The 21,833-nt window shown below is 41.1% G+C and overlaps 1 protein-coding gene and 1 long non-coding RNA gene across 4 annotated transcripts in view; one reads left to right on the top strand and one right to left on the bottom strand.

Moving 5' to 3' along the window:
- The first annotated feature begins 2,031 nt into the window (after positions 1–2,031).
- On the top strand, positions 2,032–10,560 carry LOC112957320. The gene is made up of 3 exons (XR_003251200.1): positions 2,032–2,341; positions 2,823–2,882; positions 10,447–10,560. It is a non-coding gene; the product is annotated as an uncharacterized LOC112957320 (long non-coding RNA).
- LEF1 (lymphoid enhancer binding factor 1) overlaps positions 9,029–21,833 on the bottom strand; it is a 49,619-nt gene continuing 36,814 nt past the window's right edge. For 2 of the 3 annotated variants that reach the window (XM_026050912.1, XM_026050914.1), the window contains 2 exons: positions 21,212–21,260; positions 20,503–20,550 (listed from right to left, as the gene is read on the bottom strand). In XM_026050912.1, coding sequence (XP_025906697.1) covers positions 20,516–20,550; positions 21,212–21,260 — 84 coding nt within the window. In that variant the 3' untranslated portion in view covers positions 20,503–20,515. Of the gene's footprint in view, positions 10,056–20,502; positions 20,551–21,211; positions 21,261–21,833 lie in introns of those variants that run through there. The other variant, XM_026050913.1, reaches the window with a different exon arrangement.

The following is a 21,833-nucleotide window of genomic DNA, read 5'->3' as shown; positions in this document are numbered from 1 at the left end:
TGTGTAACTAGGTGTGGCTGGTGGTGTGAGGCACCTTCTGCTTTGCAACTTCATTTCCTTGGGTCTTAGCGGAGTCTGGATTTGTTCTTGAGGGGAGTGCTGCAAGGCTGCCTTTTCCTCAGCTATTGGAGAGCAGGTGGATGTGAGGGCTGGAGCTCCAGTTTGAGTAGTAGCTTGCTTTTATTATATGTGTTTTGGATCTGTAAACTGAGTGCGCATATATAAATTTTTTTTTTAATTAAAGAAATGATGGATAAATATTTAACTCTCACATGCCTCTTTCTCCCTATTTTAACACCTGACACAGAATCTTTACAGATAACCTGTAAAGAAAGTGAGGCTCGCGTGCTGATTTGGTTGCATGTAATCATGCAAGAAGCCTCTGAGAGGGGAATAGAGATTGTTGTTTCATTGGATCCAGGATCCTCATTTCATATTTTCTGCTTTTCAGGTGCTTGTCATGAAAGAGTGTCAAAGGAAAGAAATCATACTGCAGACAGTCTCTTTCCTTTTCTAATATTGTTAAGCTGAATTGGTGTTCCTGAACTAAAGTCCAATTTTTGGACCTAAARTCCATTTCACTTGAAGTTTCTTAGTGCCTCTAATACAATTTAGTGAATTTTAAGTGCTGCAGGGAGGAATTAGCTTCAGAGCTGCTATTTTCATTATTAATTTAGAGCAGGAAAACATGTATTATTCTTGTGCCTTTAAATGCTCCTTTAAAAAAAATTAACAACATTGGTAAGAATTGTTTTGTTTTTGTTCCTTTTACTCAAAAGATCATCTTTCCTTTTAATTTGTGAAGGCTTAGGTTTAAAGCACAGTAAGGGCTGTTTAATAATAAATGTGCAAAATATATTTCACTAGTAAATGATATTTCAGAAAAATAAACTTTCTCTAAAACAGCGTTTTCCTTTCAGGAGGTCTAACAGGTACAGTATGTACATATGCAATATATGCAAGAAACCTGAGAGAGATGTTTGYAAGTTTGACTTGCTGTTTCAGGAGGGACTTCTTTTTCTCTGTAGCCAAAGGGACGCATGGAGGTACGTTACTGGTGGGCATGGATGGTTTATTCTGTCAGCGTGCRGAGTACTGAGCCAGGAAGAATGAGGTAAAGGGCCAAAATTTCAAATACAAGTATACTTAATTAAATCTAGATTAGAGTTTATATTTGTAATTGAACCACTGAAGCCACTGGATCAAGGTAAGCTTTTGCTTTCATTCCCCAGTGAGAAGGCATGAAATATGTCAGAAGTCTCTTGGGTTCAACATCACAATGAACACTCAAAATTGTTCAGAAATAGAAAAGTAAATAGTCACTCCTCATTTGTAGGAGGAGTTGCAACTTGTTCAGCAGGTAGTTTAGATATAACGCTAGAAGGCTTAAAGAGTAGATAATGAAATACCCAGATTTGTCTACCTGCGCCTTCTCAGTAAAGATGACTTCAGAGTCCCTAGCTTTGCCTGTGACTGGATTCCAGAACCCAGAAATGACCTTCCACTGCTTGGCATGTTGACTAACAAGCAGCTCTGTTCCTCCTGGATTTTATTGTATAAGGGAAAACAGATTGTGAAAACATAAGGAATAGAAAAGAAGGAAGCAAGGGTGCTCGGTTTCCATCACTGCCTGCTTTAAAAACCTTTAGTCTTCCTTATCCTTTTTGTCAGCAGACCTCCCAGCTTTAGAGCGTTTGCCCCACTTCCATCAAAGCTCTGAGATGCAGACTTGGCACAGCTTGGAGGCAGCTTGACAGTCAACAGCTGAGGTAGTCGGACATGTGCCCAGCTACTGCAGCTGGGGAGGATGGCTCCAGATTCAGCATCTGGGTCAGTTCAGCTGCCAAATGTGCTCCATGTATGCTCTGTGACGTGGGTGGGGAGAAAGTGGGAGTGCAGCAAACTGCACAGGGGAATTGAAAGTGAAGTCTTATTTGGGTTGGAGGAGAATGCTCTGCACAAGGAGCTTGTGAAGTACGAAGTGTGAGAGATAGCACTTGAGATCAGGTGTGATCTAAAGAGGGGTTAAGTCTGGTGTAGAAATTAAAATCTGGCTTCGTTCTGACTAATGAAATGCTCTCCACTAATGGCACCTAGCCAAATGGTACCTGTGCTGGGTTAATAATAAGAGCTACTTGTTTGCTGAGTGCAGATATCCTGAAGTAATAAATGTGAGTCTGTGTTTGCAAAAGTAATCTAGCTTTTCCAGTATATTACTCTAGCAAATTAATTTTCTTAGATACAGATATCGCCTCGCAGTATGGATATTAATCTGGAATGGACATAGAAAGGGGACTTTGCTACGTCATTTTTCCAATGTGGGACCTTGCAGAACATCACGGTAAGATTTTAGTTTAGAAAGAGAAGGGAACTGGAAAATACATGTTTTCAGCCTACCCAGCAAAACCAAACCCTGTGGTGGGAAGGTCTTGCGTGTTCCTGAGTTTCTGCCATACTAGAGTCAATAAAGTCTGCAGATGAGTAAGGCTTGAGCCAGCTCTAGGTAATCACATTCCTACTGGCAGAAAAATACATGCTACAGAATGTGAGGTGAAATCTACTAGAACCTACATTCTCTAGCATCTGCTTGTAGTGTTACTCTGTTCCTTCTGAATTGTAGTGCAGCATTCAGATCAGGGATCTTTGGGCACAGTGACCTTTAAGTGTGTGCAGTGTAGTTGCACATGGGTGATGTGATTGCTTTGTTCCTTGAGAAGAAAATAAAAGGATGCCGAGTCATGCGAAAGTATGTTTTGGTCTCTKCCACTGTTTTGCCAAAGTGCTGCTAACTTACATTTGATAAATAATTCTTTTCCTTGCAGACAGATAAGAGAATTTGTTTGAGATGACAATTGCTTGCTGTTCTCTAGTGAACTCTTTGTGTAAGTATCCTCTGTGTGTTGTGTRGCATCATGACATAGAAGATGTTTTCTGTGTCTCAGAGTATTGCTCTTCAAGCCCCTGTCCATTTTCATAGCTRTACTAACTGATGGTTATCACAAATGTTAGCAAGACCCAAGTAAAAGATATCAACATGTAATTACCAAAATCTAATTTGYCAGTAAGCAAGTGGCTTTAAGGATKTTGATAAACCAGAAGTTATCTTTGTAGCTTATAGTGACCAACTTTCCTTAAAAAATCCTGCTTATGGTTTTGGAGTCTGTGYTTCAAGTGAGACAGCCTGACATAGTCATCTTGTGTCATGCAGTATCATACAGTCATGCAGTATCATACTGCACCATTGCCCTTCTGGCTAGTGTCACAGCAGAGCCATATTTCATTGTTTTTATTCATAGCAGTTTGCAACACTATGAACAACTATAAAATGGAYGTGAATGATGCCTGTTTCTCTGTGCTGTTCAGAAGCACTAAGAACAGCAGCTGAAACAGATTCTGTGAGCTTGATCTTCTTGGGTTGTGTGTTCCTTGCGTCTCTTTTCCTGTTTGCAGCCCAAGGAAGTGGCATTTAGCCTTCTGCTGAATTCTGCTAAGARGGGTTAAGCACAGGCACACTCTGTGCCTCCTTGTAGCAGTTGGTGATTTTTAAAATGCTTTGTGGAAAGATCTGTCTTGAATTTCCTGACCTTGTCCAAGTTCATGTTAAAACTTAAATCCCTTTTTATGTACTATTCCCTATTCAGTATACTTAGGCTTTTATAAAGGCAATGCTTTGCTGAGTCTCTTAAAATGTATGTAAGGAGGTCCAGGGTTGTTAGTGATATTATATTAATCAGATTGAGGATTGCATGACCACAGAGCAACTTTGTACTTGTTAAATTCCCTCTTCTCTTTTATTCCTTTTTTTTTTTTTTTTTTTTTTTCAATTTTGTTTTCTGAGTATTGCAAAACTGTTACAGCGACGGATGCTTTTCACAGAAAGCAGCACCATAAGCTGTAACCCTGGCTGGAGTCTTTGGTTGCTACTGGAGCGGGAATAATGCAAAATGCCAAGCCTAGTTACTAAAGGAGCCGTTTCTTTTGCAATGTGGTGGCATAAGGCATCAAAATGAGGCACRACGCCAGGTTTAGTTTCCAGCTTTGGGTCAGATGCTGCTGGTTGGCCAGGGCACAGGAGGATATTTTAACACAAGGGTTTTGYTTGGCGGGCACTGAGGAACTTGTCGCTTACTTTGGCTGTTTTAGGCTGCCAGATAACAGGATTTTTTTCCCCAGCCTGTTGTTTAGTGCTGCTTTGTTGGTGCATCTCTGTCCTGCCTAGTAACAGCCTCTGCTATTCTGGTCCCATTTTTCTGCCAGTAACCACTTCTAGGGTGGTTTTCTGTAAATGGACAAACCCTTACAGTATTTGCTGGATAAAGMATGCAAAATTTTTGTCATTAGTAACCTAAACCCCCCATTTGGAGTCTTGGCTTCAGCAACAGAAATCTTGTGGATTAACTACTTTTCCCAGTAAGAGGCTTTCTGATGAGCTGTGGGAAGAAGTGTACGCTTGGCGGTAGGTCTACAGTAAACAGCTGGAACTTGCATGTGGTGAATTAGCACCAAATAAAATCCCCCTTTTTTGCTTAATTATCCTTTCATTCTCAAATGGATCTATTAAATGTTTGTGCAGTAGGAATTGGTTAAACCACACATGTGCAGTAAGTGTTTTTTTGGTTGTGCATACCCTGAGATTCAGCTGCTCTGCTGATGGCAGGGCCTGTGTAGGTAACGTAATGGTCTGTGGTGTGATGAAGGGATGACTCTATTCCCTGCCTCCTCCTCCTGCTCTTTGTCAGGCAGCGTGTCCAGAGCTGGATGGAGGCACGCCGGCCATTGAGAGCCCTGCTTGGTAAGTTTTCAACTGTTTTAGACCTGCTTCTCGAATGGAGCCAGGCTGGAGCAGGTGTAAGAGATATTGTAATTATGTTTCATAGAGCTTTTAACTGTTGGTTTACACTAAAAGGTGTTCTGAAAGGTAAGATGTTTCTGACATCTACTTGAAGTCCTCATTTCCTCTGAATATGACAGGAGGGCTGGTAGGTTCCTTCCAGTTGATACTATAACTCTTTCTCCTTACAATTTAGGACAAGATTTCTAGAAGCCTTTCATTTTAGTTGGAGGCCTAGTGCTTTTTTCCAGGATGTCCTAAGCAGATGTGGCCCACAGCTTCCAGTGACTTTTTGGACACAGAAATGCCTATCAGAATTTAAAGGAGGATTTATTTAAGAGTCTAATTTTCARGGCCTCAGTTTTCTTTAAATCCTCAAAAGAATGGAGACTATTAGAAGAGAGCTAGCATGTATTTTTGTGACAAGTCCCCCATGTACAAATGTTGAAAGAACATAAAGGGAAACAGGAGCGTTCTGTCTCTATTTGCTGTTTATTTAGTATTTTGGACAAAATCAACTGAAAGACTGAAATSGTGCTTAGTGTTGCTGATTAGTTATTTCATACAGTAGCAACGACAACTTCCTTCTGACTGAAGAAAAATCCTGCCTCCTGGTTTTTCTGCCTTCACTTTCTGTTGACCTAAGGGGCTGTAACAGCTGCTTACAGATTAATTTTTGGGTACTATCATGAAATTAGTGACAGAGGGAGAGCAGCAAAAGCTAAGTAACGAAACAGAGTTTTTAAGTGATGAAATTTTTGCAATATTGTTTGAGGAAGGAGCGTGGGTGAGTGAGACTATAGGAAAATATCTCATCTGGAGATAGCAGATAAGAATGAGGCTGTGGATTTTAAAATGTGTTCAGGCTGCTTTTACTATATGGGTAGGGTGAGACCTTTGGAAAGCTTACTCTAAGGGAGGAGATGAAAGAAAATTATAGAACCTAATTTGCTTTAGTATTAGATGAAAAGTGAAGTATTAGTTGAAAGTGGCAAATTTCCCTTTTAAAAAGAGGAAATATGAAAAAGAAAAAAGGATGCTTTTAATCTCACAAGTGGGTTTCCTGATACCATTTTTTTTCTTTAACAAAAGCATTAATTGGAACAGAAGAATTGTTTCTCTTTCTTAGAGACTTGGCGTTTTCTTTCAATTTTGGCTAAACAAAGGCCGTTGCTGAAGTTGACAGTAAACTGGCAAATCTGTGAATTGAAGCCAGCATTGTTACTTGGATCTAAATTTGTGGGGACATTCATTTGTCTTAGAATAACTATTGGGATTTAGTTTGTGTCTAGACCAGAGTTATACTCTGAAAGATCATTTGCAGAGATTTACAGCTGAAAACATTTAGCTTATTGGCAGGTGACATTTAAGGTAGCCTGCTGATAGAAAGGGAGAATAACATGAAGCAGAGATGAATATGTGAAATGATAACAGCAGCCACRATCTTCACCACATCAGCTTGCTGTTTTTTGGCAAAAGATAGAGCTTTTTGACAATAGCAGCTAACACTACAAGTAAGAAACTGTTTCTAGTAAAGATTAAACATSTGAAAAAATCCATTCATTGTGTTTTTAGGAAATGGACTGTTCAAGAGTGAGAGGCCGGGGGTACTGGTGTTGTTCCGTGTCGTCTTTTCTGTGAGCTATTAGTTACAWGCTTTAATTTTAAGTGGAAGAGAGAATAATGCTGTAATAATGCATAATAGAGAACAGGTCAGGTGAAATATCTAAATCTATTGCCAGCATCTGACTCTCTTGTATTGCTGTTCTTGGACTTATCATTGCCTGTAGAAGTGAGGTTAACTCCCAAAGAAAAAATGATAATGGTTTATGCTAGTGAGACAACTGTTGGACTAAGGTGATCTGAAAAATCCCTCTAATGTGGGAAGATTAYTATAGCATATTCCATGTTTATGTAACTGTGTGATAGCAGATTTAATACCTACATCTGTCGTGAGGTTGTCCACTTCTCATTTGTGATACCCCCTTGAATTCTTCCTGGCAGTTTACACCACTTTCAGGCTGTAAAGAACAGAAAACAAAAATGTGTATGTGTGAGCTAAAATTGTATCATCCTCAGCGTGCGTTGGGAGAACACATATGCGGGGAAATTCAGAGGGTTTCTTTCTTTGATTGTCTAGCCTTATGCAAGATTTAAATTGCATCATTTTATGTTCATAGGAAATAGCAGCAGGTCACTGGAAAGAGGAGGCTGCTTCGCAGTGCGAGGAGCATTTGGCAGTGCAGGTCCCTGACCGAGTACCCTCTGTGGGAAAGCAGCAGAAAGTCACCACTACCTGAGAGGATGGAGCAAGAGTGGAAGGGGTCAGTGAAATGCAAGAGAAAAGTGGGAGGAGAGAAACCCTAGAGCAGGTATGCAGTGCAATGGAGCAATCTGTTTGGATATTGAAACATTTGYTTGCTGTCCTGTTTCGGAAAGGGACACCACCAGAAGAAGCAAAAAAAGGTGTGGAATACCTGCTTCAGAATGCCAGCACAGGCACTGCTACACAGCCTAGTGGTTAACAGAGTGGTTTTGAGTCATGCAGTTACACCAAACCGAAACTAATGGAAACTCTTAGACCGTACATCAAAATCTAAACTTTCAAACAGTGGCCAAAAATCCTGTTTATAAATTTCTGGAGGGACCTTAGATTAAGATGTTTTGATTTTGAATTCTTTCGGGACATTTTTAGTAGAAAGTTGTGTAGAGTTTGAGCTAGCAGGTTCTTGCAGGCCTGAAAAAAAACCCTGGTTGTTCTCYTGGTTCTTCAGACATGCATTTGTTTTTGCTTTCCCAGATATGATTACTGCCCTTCTAATTCAGAATTGAGGGGAAGAGGAAGAGGTGTTGTTAGCTGTGAGAAAATAAAACRGATGTCACAGGATAAGAGTAAGAAGGGATCCTATCTCAGGGTAGCAAAAGGAGCAGCCAAATTTTAAGAATCTTGGCTACCCTGGATTCTGAAACTTTTTCTCAGTTGAGTATCACTCTCATCTTCTGCGTTGTCTCCTGTTGTATTTRCCCAGCACTTCACCATTACAGGCAGGTCCTAATAAAAACTGACCTTCTGGAGGTTAAAATCTGAATCCCTCTTTCCATGGCTTGCTTGTTCTATGGCCCTRCCTCTGCCTAAGCAGCATCTCTCAGGGTTTGTTAGTCATTTTTTTCATCTGTCAGTCCAAGTTCAAAGCACTGCCTCTCCAAATAAGTGCCTTATCACCATTAAGTTCTGGAATATGTTGCATTTCTTATTTCACTGAAGATTTGTTTTGTTGTAGTTGCCTTGACTGGTTTAAAAGGAAGCTGTTACAGAACATTTATAATTATGAAATTTCTTCATATGCAGCAGAGCTTAAAGGTCACATAACCAATCTAATCACACAACCTCTTTAGGTAATTAAGTCACTCACCTATGTGATTTTCTTGTAGTTCAGTGCTTCCCTCATTCCAAACCCACACCAAACAAGAGTGAGGAGCTAGAATACAACATAGGTTAGTTCAATTTACAGTTCATACTGTTTTCTCTTGCAGTGGTGTTCTCCAATAATTGGAACAGTTTTTTGCCTATAGGTACAGTGTTTTGGTTTGTTTTTTCAAGTGCAATCCTTTAGTTCTAAGTCAGACATCTCTGTGTGTTTGGAAGCTCTAAACCAGTAGCCCCTGAACAAATGGGGAAATGGATCAGAGAAGTTTCTGGTGGCATTTGGGGCTGGGGAGGCTCACGTGTCTAGTGTCAGGTTTGAAGAGCGCGGAAATGCTGTGTGGCCCTGTTTGTCCCTCATGCAGATTCTGGTAGAAAACTGGATGTAGAGGGAAAGAGTGAATAGCCTAATAGGTCCAGTTAGCCCAAATGTAACATGGAAACACGAGGGAAGTCTCAGCCTGCCCCTTTCTTGTTCCCACAGTGAGGAGAGTTTTGCTTACCTTGGGAAGAACAAAAAAGTTAGACTCCTTTCAAAAAGGACTGTTTTCACTTCAGGAAAGCAAACAGCCAGATGTTTTACACATACCAAAGGGTATAGCCTCTAAAAATGACCATGTCTTGGGGGGCTTATTCTTATCTTCCAAGGATTCTCTTTCTTCAAATGCAAGGCATGCCTACTTTTTAAAGCCAGACAATTGACTTTAGTTTTATTACAAAGCTTTTATTAAAAAACAAATGCTCAGCACATTAACTCAAACTGGAATGAAAAAAAAAAAGTTGACAGTATTTTTGGCAAAGGCTGTGCCTTACTATTTAAAAAAAATGGGTACATCAATGCTCATTTCAACAACTGGCATAAAATCCCACTAACAGGCTAACAAAACAGATACAAATACAGAACAGTTGAAGTAATAATTCAAGTGCTGGGCTTTTTACAAGGAAAAGGGGAATGGGTGAGAAGGAGAACTCACTGCAGTCAGATTTGCTGGATGTATTGCTTATGTTTACAGAGTAGATGATACAAGACTGACATGTCTACTGACCAGCTGACTGTTGTTATATTTATTTAGTTCTATAGGACACTGTATTATAGACTGAGGCCACTATTTGTTACAAATAGTTTAACAATAACAAAACAAAAAGCCACCTTTATCCATACAGGCTTTTCCTCTGGCAGAAAAAAAAACACCCTTTATTTAAAAAGTATTTCAAATTTTTGACACTTGTTTAAAAGCTCATACCTAGTAAAATATACACCAAGGAAATTAAAAACTAAAAGTTAAAATATAAAAGCATTCAAGTTTCTTAAAAAAAGCTAAAACCAAAATTGATCCTGTCGCACCATTAAATAAAAAGAAGTTAGAGTGTGTCTTCCTTGCCCGGGCGCTTCCCCTTCCTCAGCGTGCTCGAAGGGGCAGCTGTGGTTGCGTTACGGGGGTGGCTGAAGCTGCCAGCTGTGCTACGGGGCTGCTCACTCAGTATGGACAGGGCTGGGACAGGGACTTAAGAGTGCAAGGCAGAGATGAAGACGAAAGCTGCTTTCCTGACCCAGGAGCTCGTTTGCTCTTTTTATACCAGGGCTCGACCTTGTGAGGGTGAAGGATTTTGGCAGTGATTGTCTTTATGATTCAGTGTCTCTAGCAGTGACATCAGGGTGAAGGGCATCCTGGGCAGACTCCTTGGGGTGGTCTGTGTGGATGAAGGACACACCTAGGGTTTAACAAGCTTCCATCTCCAGAAGGGGTCCTGGTGTCGCCGCCTTTGCTTTGCAAGTCGAGAAAGCGTTTCTTTTCCCACCTATGGAGAGGGAAGGGAGAGTGATAAAGTTTATATGAAGCACTTCTTGTTTGTTTGTTTTTAAACAAGTCCTCTTCAAAGAAACTGTCTGTATGGAAATGCATGGCAAGGGGCCACTGCAACTCTGCGGTACAACTGTAGTAGTGGAACTTACTTTTACAATGCCAAAATTAAGTACAAACTATCAGTACTTGCTCACGCTTAGAGTTTGTAAGAGTATTTGTAGCTTTGTTTCACTCAAGAGTACTCTGGATTGTAAATTAAATGTCCACTCACTATTTTTTTTTCCCACCCGCAAGAAAGCTTTAAACCTTGAGCATATTACAGAAGTAACTTCTATTTACAGTGCATCCCATTTATCTAAACCACTTGACCCAGACATCTGTTACAGGTTTAGACATCCTCAGGCTTTGATACGATGGCAGTTGAGGTCAATTAAACCTCCATCACAGAGCCCCAAGCCCTGCTCTCTGCAGAAACAAAGGAATGCTCTCTTCGGGGAAGCAGCTGCAGAGCAGCTGGAGTCTCATGGGTGACAGAGAAAGAGGCTTCTGTGAACACTGACCCTGCTGCATATCCATACTGCTGAGGAGGATTCGTTCTACCCTTCCATGAGGTAGGCAGCATCTTCCAGTTGGATAAGAGCCACAGGACACTTACCTGGCAGCTGAGGTGCCTAGCGCTGTGGGAAGATTTATGCTCTTATGGCCTGTGAGCAGTGCTCTCTACAGGGCAGAGCCCTTGAGCATCAGGGTTACATGGACCTTATGTAACAGCTGATTTGAGTCACCCCTGCCCTTCTGAACCAGACAAGGGGACTGTAACAGGGACTCCACCCAGTGACTAGTGTGATGAGTCAGGCATTATTCCCAGACAGACACATGCTTTCCAGTAACGGTCTCAGAATTGCTGGTATCTCAAAAAACGACTCTAACCTCTAGGCTTCCAGACACTATCCAACTGCCAAACACGTCAAGGGTTCAAGGACCAGAGCTCTAAAGAACAACCAAAATTAGCACCAGGAATACAGTTCAGCAGAGAAGGTAAAAAGTTTCACCAGAACAGCACACCAAATACTGATTCTGGCAAGGAAGATAAATTATTAACACCTCTAATCACATGTGGCAAGATAGAACAAGTCTTTTATACAGAAACAAATCTGTTTGAACCACTATTCCAGCTTCTGTTACCAGAATGTGCCAGCTGCCTGCATCCCGTTAAGACTAATTGTAATAGACTGATGCCCTGAGACAGTAACAGCCACAAAAAGAAAAAAGCAGCAAATAATACAGCAGCAATATTTAATGAAGGGCCACTTTATCCTACATTCTTCCCTCCTGCCCCCCTTCCACTTTCATGCAGTTTCAATTTAATTCRTTACAATGCAAAGCACTTTGCCTATGCTGGTTGAGTCCTGCTCTTGAATAAGAAGTTATACAAGCTAATGTAGTCCAGGGTAGAATGACTCCAAAAATCGAGAACTTTAATTTTTGTGAGAGAAAGATCAGGCCCCATTTTTTTTTTCTGTCAAATTGAATCCCAATTATAGGCCACCCCCAAGATTCCCAGGTCTTTTAGTGGAAGGGAAAATTGAGGATAGTCAACAAGTTTAGCTACAGACCAAGGTAGAAAGAGCAAGCACAAGTTCATGCTATGCTATATCGCATTGCTTTAGATTGAATGAGACCCTCTCCCCAAATACTACCAGCCCCTCATACATAATGAGTAATTTTCACCTGCTGATAGCCACAAAAGGACATTTAAAAGTCACCGTGGCCTTTTAAGACAGCACAGCCCAAAGTCCACTAGAAAACCAGTGGTTCAGAGATGGTCTGTATTGACTAATTTGGTTCCTATTTCCTCATAAAACCAGCCCAAGTCCCAACTAAAAAAAGCATTCTTAACTTCCTGCCTTTTTTTTGAAAAAAAAAAAAAAAGTAGCACAGTGCTCCGTAACACATGGGGATCAAAGAGCTACGAAGGGCTCTACCTTTCCAAGGAGCACGAAAGAGAGGCCAAGCAAACAGCAGAGGAACACTAGGGAGAGCACCCTGCAGCTTTATATTTATTTTGTGCCTTTTCATCCCAGATTTTCAAAGGTTTGGTCCAGGTTGCTCTTCCTGGGAAGGTTTTCCTCTCAGTCTTACATGAAAACATTCAGTTTCCTGTTGAGGAATGGCCTTGAGGCGCCAGGCCAGTAGTTCACAGCAGCCTGATACAAGTGCTGTGATTCAGAGCTACTCCCCATTAGCAGCCAGGAATGTCTACTTCACTGAAGGAAATGAAATGCTCTTCTGTTGAGATGATTCCCTGCCTCCCCCCCTTCTCTTACCAGCAAGCTGTCTTTGAAGTCAGGAGGTTAAAATAACGACCACAGCCTTGCTCTGGCCCTCAGCATTTTCAAACAGGGGCCATCACTTCTTTCTCCATCCAAATGCAGCTTCAGCAGCTTCTGCCTCATTTTCATAACCACTCTATACCTGTAATTACCCACCTCACTAATGAAGAAAAATTACAAATACTGTTAGAAATTAYACATCCAATGTAATTTTGCATAGGGGCAGCATTACATGTATTTTTATTTCCCCATGTATTTTTATTTCCAGAATACTGCCATGCAGAAAATTACACAGTAGCTTGCCTGAAAACAGCATCTAGAACCCAGCCTTTTCCCAGCTGCACACTAAGGCTACGCACTGGAAATTGCTTCTGCTGATGATAAACCAAATAATGCCTAAAAAATAATAATGACGATGGTGTTGCCTTACAGATAGAAAACAGGTCAAATCAGGATTCTTTTCAAGAAACCACAGGCATGTGCTAAGGAGACTGGAGACTTCCCACATCTAAGGCTTCACTGGGGGGCTGCCGCTGAAGTCTCGCCAAGCAAGGCATGCCCTAGCAAAGCCCAATCCACAAGTGAAGTCGGCACAATCAAAGACTGCAATTACAGCTCCCTGGCTGTGGTTAGGCTTCAAAGAAAGTGCTGCAAGTCACATTTTACATATGTGAAGTCTTGAGCCCAAGCCACAATAGGAGGCACTGTCTGTGCCATTTGCAGCGTACAGCTGACTGCAGGAGGGAATGGGAAGGAAAAAAAAAAGAAAACCCTCACTACACACACTTGAATAAGAAACAGAAATAAAATTCAACAATCATTCAATGTAAGAAGAAAAGCCTTGCTACTCAAACGATAAACTGGATTTCAGGAATCAGTACATTAAGAATAAAGCCTCCTAACAAGGCAGGGCTCAGTGGCTGAGGGCAAGCATTACAGAGGGATCAAAATACCTCCCTCCTCTTTGAAATGAGTAGGATTGAAGGGTGGGTCCACAAAGGCCCTACATGCCTTCTCTCTTCTTCCCTGTCTTTAACTCATCCCCCTTTTGCTGGAGTAAGCGAGGGAGCATTATGCAGCTTCATCTAGGTCATGCTAATGAGAAGAGGTAGGAAAAGAAACTTGAAGAATGTCTGGGTATGTACAAAAGCAAGTACAGAGTAAAAGAGAAAGCTAACCTTCATAGAAGGCAAGACACTTTAAAACTTGCCCTTTTTTTCTTTCGCTATAGGTTGTTTTCATACAGTTGTAAGGAAAAGCAGGAAGACAGAAGTTGTGTATGTTTATATACATTAAAAAGTGACTAAACCTGACTTTTAATCCAGTACTTCAAACAACACGGCAAATTCAGGGGTCTAACAACTAAAACTGCATCACTTGCGTTTGAAGTCCAAAACAAACATGTTCGGCTTAGTGCCACTGTTTAGCCAGCGCTGCAGAAACCAGGCTGTTGAAGCCAGACCCTTATTTAGCTGCAGTTCCCTCTGCCTGTGAAGCTCCTTTGTTTTCCAAAGCAGCAGAGCTGTAAAGAGATTCAGGCACAAGACGACAGATGCAGGCACTGCAGTCTGCTCCTCTTCCTGCCCAGCTGTGCCATGGTTTGTGGGGCTAGCCTAAACCAGATCCTTGAAGTGTTTTGGGCAAACAAAAACAAACACTCCCAACCTTTGTTGTTTTTAAACAAAAAAAGCACCTCCCAGCTAAACCCCAGTCTTCTCAGTAATCCGATTTGCTGCAGGGTCCCACAAGCTGTCACAGTGCATGGATGGAGAGACAGGAACAAGTCCTCTCTGCAAGAGCTGGGTACAAGCAGGCAGCAAGAAAAGCTGCCTTTGTTGCCAAAGAAGTTACGTAAAATTATACCCTGAAACTCTTAACAGATACTGCTGTGGTGACAAGTTTTTATTATTTTATTCTTCCTTGCTAGTCTTAACTTCAGCCCACTGCTAACTGTGGAAAGATGTGCCAAAATACCTACCTGAGTTTAAGATGCCTTGAAGTAGCTCCTCCTGAAAATACCTCTGCACTGACTACAGGTGGAGCCTAGTGTCCCAGCTTCTATCTTAGCTTGCCCTAAGCTGGACATGTGAAGCAAACAGCAGTAACAACTGCTTCCCTCCTCGAAGTCAGGGACCTGTTTCAGGACAGGTTGGTTTCAGTGCTGGAAACACCAGGTATTTTAAGGCTGGTGCTTTGTGCAGCAGAAGTCAGTGATGCCAACACAGACATCACCCCTTATCAAAGGACCCCAGCATAGTCGGTATGAAACTGGAGGCCAGATCTGTATCTGAGCGTCAGTCTTTAAAAAGATTATACTGGAAGATCTCTAGTGTGTTTTTCCTGTTGGGAGGATGGAGGATTTTCCATGCTTAAAATAATAAACAGGTTRACTCTAGGCAGCTGACTCTAGTAGCTTCTTAGAGAAGAATAATATACTGAAAGTGTAGGAGAGGGAAGGGAAAAAAAATTGTGACTCTTTTGTAGCTTTATGGTATATATTACATATTCAAAAGGGTATTTAAGACAGTTCCATGTTTGCTTTCTAAAAGAAATGAACCATTTGGGTATCATTTCTTTCTGAAGTCATAGTAAAATAGTGCTAAAGCACTAAAAAAAAAAAAAAAAAAAAAAGGAAAAAACCTTTAACCAAGGACTTTGACTGCTTTTGTTAACTCCAGACTTTGTTTACTTTATAGATTAAGAATTGGGAAGAGATGCGTCTTTTCTACAGGCACTGAAATACCTACTTCAGTTCTTTTACCTGCTTAACAGCTAAGACATGAGGTACTGGAGAAGTATTAGGAAATCTTAAGCAAAAACTCACCCAAAAGACAAAAAAAAATTTATAAAATATCCTTTTTAGATAACCTTCACGGTCAAAATTAAATCTAGCTTAGTATGTACACTCTACTTTGAAAGGTAGTCTCAACATTTAAAGCTGCTTATGCATAGAATAATATAAATACTCAACTGTAACCCGAGTATCTTCTAGAGCGTCATCAACCCTTCTACATACATGCATGTATGCATACATTTCACCATTGTAAAGATAGCTGTGCACAAAAACCACTGCAAATGCTCAGACACGTCAACTTCCCTGTGATGCAATTGAGTCATCTTACAGCAGAAAGTTGCTAGTGGTCCAAAAGAGATAAGCCYCCTATTCTGTAGCTCAAAAGACACTCAGGGGAGGAAACACAACTATTCAAAAGTCTCACCTAATTTCAAGCAATCCAAGCAGAGTAAAACTAAYTATATGCAGTTATTTTGGCCACAACATTTTACCTCATGCAGTCTCAGGCATGGAAAAGTGCTAGAAAAGCTTTGATAGAACTGCATCTGAATGCAGTTCTGGTGACATTAGAGAGGACTAAATTCACCAGAGTTTAGTCTCCACAAGTGTGTGTGTGTGTGAGTGAGTGAGTGAGTGTGTGAGTGAGTGACAGTGTCATAACAACTTTTTGCTTTTTAGCTGTTCTAGAGTACAGGATCAGTTTCTCATTTTGGAATTTTTCATACAAGTACACTACCAAATGAAAATGTGAGACTAAATGAGTTACAGTAATAAAGATACTGAAACACTCAGGTTTTGATCCAATTTGGAAGAGAAACAGGTTTCAAAAACTTAAGTCTTTCTATGAAACAGTTTGTTTCTCCAGAGTTTTTCATGACTTCACAATTCTCAATCTGGTGATGAAGTTTACTAAATTTGCTAAGTTTCAGTTTTCAGCAAGAACAGAACAGAATACCACCAGTTCACTCCCTGTCCCACAGGAAAGGCATAGAACAATAGTTTTCCCACTATTCCGTCTCCCCCAAGCCTCCCACTGCTGCACCTCAGAAGTGAAACAATAACTATTTATTCCATTTCCTGAAAACGCTGCTGCTCAAGCTCTAGCTAAGCATCCCTACCTGCACAGCAGTACCTGCAGCTGGGAAGCACCACTGACAGAAACCGGCTCTGGCCATTTACCAGTCATCTGCTACGGGAATTTAACTCCTCCTGCCCTTTTCCCATTCAAAAGGCCAGATGCTGGTTCCCCTCCCATGCTTCTCCCGCGAAGGGGCSCACTGAGTGCGGAGCTCTGCCCCATCTCTCCCAGCAGGTGTCAKTGCTCCTGTACCTGCCATCCAGAGCCTGCTTGCTCATGTTGCTCTTTCTTGATGTTCAAGAGCCTGAAAAGAAGTTTTGTGTCTTTCACCCTGTAAGGATCAGCAAGGTCAGGCTCAGACTTTTGTTGCAGTAGGGGCTCTATGTGAGCTTTCTACCCTTGTCTTGGGCAATTCTATGCCTAACTGGTAAAAGAAACACTGAAGTGAACTTTGAACATCTGTTTTGATAACGTGTTTCAATTTAAAAAAAAAAAAATAAATATTCTTTCCATTCTTCACTTTCTTTATTGGTCTTTTATAAGGTTCACTTAAACCCTTTACAAGAGGCCCTGTACTTTGCTGTCCTAACTGCTTTCAGTATTAAAAGATAATCCTATGGCACTTGGGTGCTGCAAAAGAGAGAGTAGCAAACTCATGGCCTCTACTACTTAGTGCTGTTTGACCTAACTGTTGGACTCTCCTATCTGCACTTCTCCTGTAGGGCTGATGGTGCTGTCAGCCTTTCTTCTCACCTGCCTGGMCAGCAATAAATCCATTCCTTATTGTCCAGGGAAGTGCAGCTCACGCAGGAACAGCTYAAGTTTTAAAACAAATGAGGACATGAGTCTGCACCACCATCATCACACAGCTTCTCAGACAGCAACTTCTGCACTAATTGTCCAGGCTCTATTTGAAACCTCCAAACAGCCAAGGGCACAGACAGGGCATTTATTTTGTTTTAAACTACTTCAGCAGCAATTTTGAGAGCCCTGGACAAGCCATGTCACAAATCATATCCTTCAGAAAGCAACACATCACACCCTCTTCTCTAGGATGCCAGCCAGAAACCAGCAGTCAGATATGACTGCAGTCATCACACAGTGCTTTTCCACAGTCTTCTGAATGCAGACTGGTTCACTTAGATGGTCTGTTTTCATAGTGCCACTCCATCTTACTAGTGAGACAAAAACAAGCCACTCTTGGGTTGCTACACGCTATGTAAAATCACTTCTGCGCAGAATTTTGGCTTTGAATTCCATGTAAGGGATTTGAAATGTAATAACTAGTCATTATTTAAACAGCCTTAATCTGAGCCTTTAAAGTCGTTCTGATTGTAAATCAGCATTAGTCAAGTTTTTATTCTCATTTGAAGACAGAGGGAAAATAAAACTAAACAACTTGGCTGAACTAACAATTGCCATGGAATTTCATAAGCCACATTCATACTTTTTCACATAGGTTCACAAAATGCCTATTAACCTTCTCTGTAACTCTTAAGCCGTTGAAGAGGCTCCAGAACACAGTTTTAAGTTGCATAGCTTATGAGGAGCTCCCAATTGCATCCTGCCATACATCAACCAATGTACCTTTTGGAATTACTGTACATAAGTCATAAAAAGTTAACTATTTCTATGTTGCTGAACATTCCAGGGGATTGTCAGCACCCTTATATTTCTTTAATTAAGATTTCATAAAATCAATCAGATTTTCTTATTTCCTTTCAGAAGTCAAATCATAAAGGAAATCAGACATCTTCACTTCTGACACCTACGAGCTCGATTTCACCGCTCAAAGGACGAAGAGGCCAAAATGCAGGTCAGAGGCCCATCTTAAAGATCAGTTACGTGCCGGAACATTCACGGACAAAAACCTTTCACCCTCTCCTGAATCACTTCTGTTTGCATGTCTCTTCCGTTACTTTCCTCTGAACATCCCACCACGCAAGCCTCCCACTGCTGCAGCCTTCTCACTTACATCACCGTAATTACAACTCTGGCTGATCGCCTTTGTGCTGATCTACAGATTCTTTCTTTGGTCTTGCCACCTACTCATTTCTGATTCCTCTCAGATAACCAAGTGCTTGYCTCCTTCCCAGACCTCCCACCCTCCTTTCCCCTCTTCCAAACGGCTCTCTCATGTGCTTGCCATATGGGTAGAAAGAAGGCAAATACTGGCTTTCCAAGAGTTCTTTGCCCTGTCTCCCTGCCAGGCATTCTCAACTTCTCAGTTCCATTCAGTCAAGGCTACAACAGCTCTGCTGAGGGCCTGGTAAGATATTACAGTTGTGGGTAAAACATTCCTTGGATTAACCCTCTTGCCCTTTGCAAGCCTAACCCTAAGAAGTTGCCTTTAATATCTGGTTGGTTCAGGTTCTCTAAATCACTGTGTGCATTTTACTTGCAGCTCGAGTACATCTGTACACCTGCAGTGGAGAGCAGTCGCTGAGCATGCAACGGTTAGTGAAGCTGCCTCTGTGCATATATGGAGTCAAGAACACGCTCTCCTTCAGTGGAAGGAATGTTCCTACTGCTCTGATATTCCCAGGTATAAATTGCACGTGGACAGAGAGACAGGTAATGCAAAAGCTTCCTTACTGTCACAGAGCAGAAGGGAAGGAGAGGCGTGTAGAAGTAAAATGTAAAGAAAGAAAGTACATAAAACATCCATCCTCTTCTACTTCGGCTCATTCTCTGCTACAGAGAGGGAAAACAGAAAAACTCTGACAAAAGTAGGTCAGAAAGTAACGCAGCCATCCTTAGATTGTACAACACCCCAGAAACCAAATACTCCCCCCAGTGATTAACTGTCACACAAACCTTGGTTATTTTCTGATCCTAAGTTTTGTGCATTCACTCAGATAAGATTTAGTGTTTTGCTTATTGTTATTATCCTCACCCCAAAAGAAAAAAAAACCATTCGCAACAAACTTGTACCTTGGGCACTAACCTGAAATGGTAATTATAAAACTCAAAGTTAAAACACTTTTTTTTTTGTTGTTTTGTGGGTTAAACTACTTAGAGTACTAACTAATAACATTCCACAGAAACCTTTGTAGTAGAGGCTATAGAACCCAAATGCTGCAATCCACACCTAAATCAGCAAAGACAAGCATACTGCAGTGGGCAAGACTGTCAGCTTGCCTGAACCTTTTCTGCTTAGTAGAATGTGCATTTTGCATCTTTTCACTTTCAGTATTTTCCAATGAACTCAAACCCAAGCAAGTTTAGACTAACCCACACATGGCATAACTAGAGAAGAGCCCTGAATCATGCTGACTGGCTGATGACTGACATCGCACGCTGAGAAAGTCAAATTGGATTTCTCTGGCTTAAAGTCCAAGAAAGGGGAAAGGCCAAAAGGAGACCGCTCCGATGGCTATTTTGAGTTGCAATGGGATCGTGTGACCAAATAAGTTAGAGGGAGAGGGGAGAAAAAAAACATTTCTACTGTAAGGCCAAGTTAAATATAAATACTTTCACTTTTTGCATAGTCCTGGAATTCACAAAGACCTTAAGTACAGTTTGGGTTAATTTTATTGCACTAAGGCACTATTATTGCAAGTGAACTCCATTCCTAATAGAAAACACATCACACTGAGAGGAGGAGAACTAATAGTCTTGCAACACAAACACCAAGAAATGAGAACCTCCCTGCAGTACAGAGTGCGCCAACAATCATACTAGATGCTGTTATTGGATATATGTAATAACTAGTCATTCCACCCTCCATGGAGATGACACGAAAGGAGAAAGATCTGTAGACAGAGAGCACACACTGGAACTATTAGAAAAAAATCCACACAAAATACCACTGTACCATCAATGGAGAAAATCTTGATACAACTGAAACAGTCCTCCTTTCCTAGCTGATGCTTTGTTAGTACACAGATAAATCAGGATACCCAGCCAGCCAGCATCTTGAAGACATCAGCACATTAGCTGTGCTGCAAAGCCAACTTCTAACCCACTCTTTGTGAACTGTGACACTGCTGGCTGGGAGGGTTAGCATTGCTGTGTAAAACCATCCTTGTGCTTCACAGGCAGACTTGCAGCGAGTCAGTGAGGTATGGTCAGTTTGAAAATGTCAAGGTAAGAAAGTAAAATAGTGAACACCTAATAGATAGCCGGTATAAAAACCATGAAACTTCTGCAATTTTTGCTAAGTTCATATTATTGCATAAAATTTATAAGAAAATTTATTTTACAATTCAGTTGTAGCAGGAAAGCTTTAGAGATGTTCTTACCATGCTTCAGATGTAGGCAGCTGTCATTCTGGGGCCTGTACCTGTAGAAGATTGTTTTCCTTTAACAAATTTCCATTRAGAGTTTTTGCACATTCCAAATAAGTCTGTATGCTGTAATATGACATGGATTTTTTTGTGTGTGTTTTGGTGGCTTTTTTGTTGCCTTTTTTAATGGTTCTTATACCAGCCATTTTTGTTGGGAAAAAAAAAAGACTTCTTTTAAAATATGTATTTTAAAAAGCAAAGAGGAAACCTCACTGATGCTTTGAGCCAACCTACTAGGCAGCTGTTAGTGTACACAGAAATGTAAAATTCAGAGAGAAAAACTACTGTGGCTAAAGAAAAGTTTCCAGCATCCAGTAATCCCCCACACCATTTGACAAATATAGTGAAGTCTAAGGATAACAGAATACTGAATGAGGAGAAAAAGCAAAAGGCAAAGCAAGACAATGATGAGAGCAATACATAGCCTTGACTAGAGATGTTGAGGAGTCAGGACATCTATAGAGGGTAGATGTAAGGGAAAGGAAACACATATTGAACGCAAGCTTGTACGAATGCACGCAAGCRGGTTATCTTAAGAAGGCGACATCAGTAACAAGCAGATGTTAAAGGCAGAGGCATGTAAAAATTAAACAGCACCAGCCCTGGTTTCTAAAATACACCTAAAGTGAATGGTAAGGATTCGGTCACACAGCCTACCTGATGCCGATTCCTGTAACTTCTCTCTCTTCCTCTTCTTTTTCTTCCCCTGCAAAACAGTCAATTTTACCAAGCAATTATGCACACCCAACTATTTTTGTCTCTCCTCGACACCTCACAACACACACAAAAAAGCTAGCTGGCACAATCTGCATCAAGACTACTGTGAAAAAATTGGCTAAGGAAAAATAAATAAATAAAATCAGGATAGCTAAACTATTTTCTAACCCAATTTCAGCTGTTCCAATGGTAGCAAGTTTTGCTCCCTGCATCTATGGAAGAATATATACAATAAGCATTACACATTTTTCTGTCTGCATGAAATTACTATTTCTGGCTGTTTTTCAGCTAACACTGGCAAATGCAAGCATCAAGAGAACTTCTCGTGCTTAATAAACTGATGACACTTATGTTGATACCATAATTTACAGCTCCTCTTCACACATTCAGATACCAATAGTAGTGCACACGGCAGCAGCAGACAGGGTGTTGAAAGCACCCCAGATGAGCACGGCTTGCCCCAGAGTGCACACCAGCCGCTTTGCAGTGGGACACTCCAGCACAGACCGCGCCACGCAGGGAGCACTCATGCTTGTGTCCAGCCACAGACTGGAGCAGCTGA

This window comes from Nothoprocta perdicaria, unplaced genomic scaffold (assembly GCF_003342845.1).
Source record: "Nothoprocta perdicaria isolate Ctin4 unplaced genomic scaffold, notPer1 scaffold_71, whole genome shotgun sequence".
Lineage (NCBI taxonomy): Eukaryota > Metazoa > Chordata > Aves > Tinamiformes > Tinamidae > Nothoprocta > Nothoprocta perdicaria.
The sequence above is the reverse complement of the archived record's forward strand: the minus strand, read 5'-3'. Positions and strand labels throughout refer to the sequence as shown.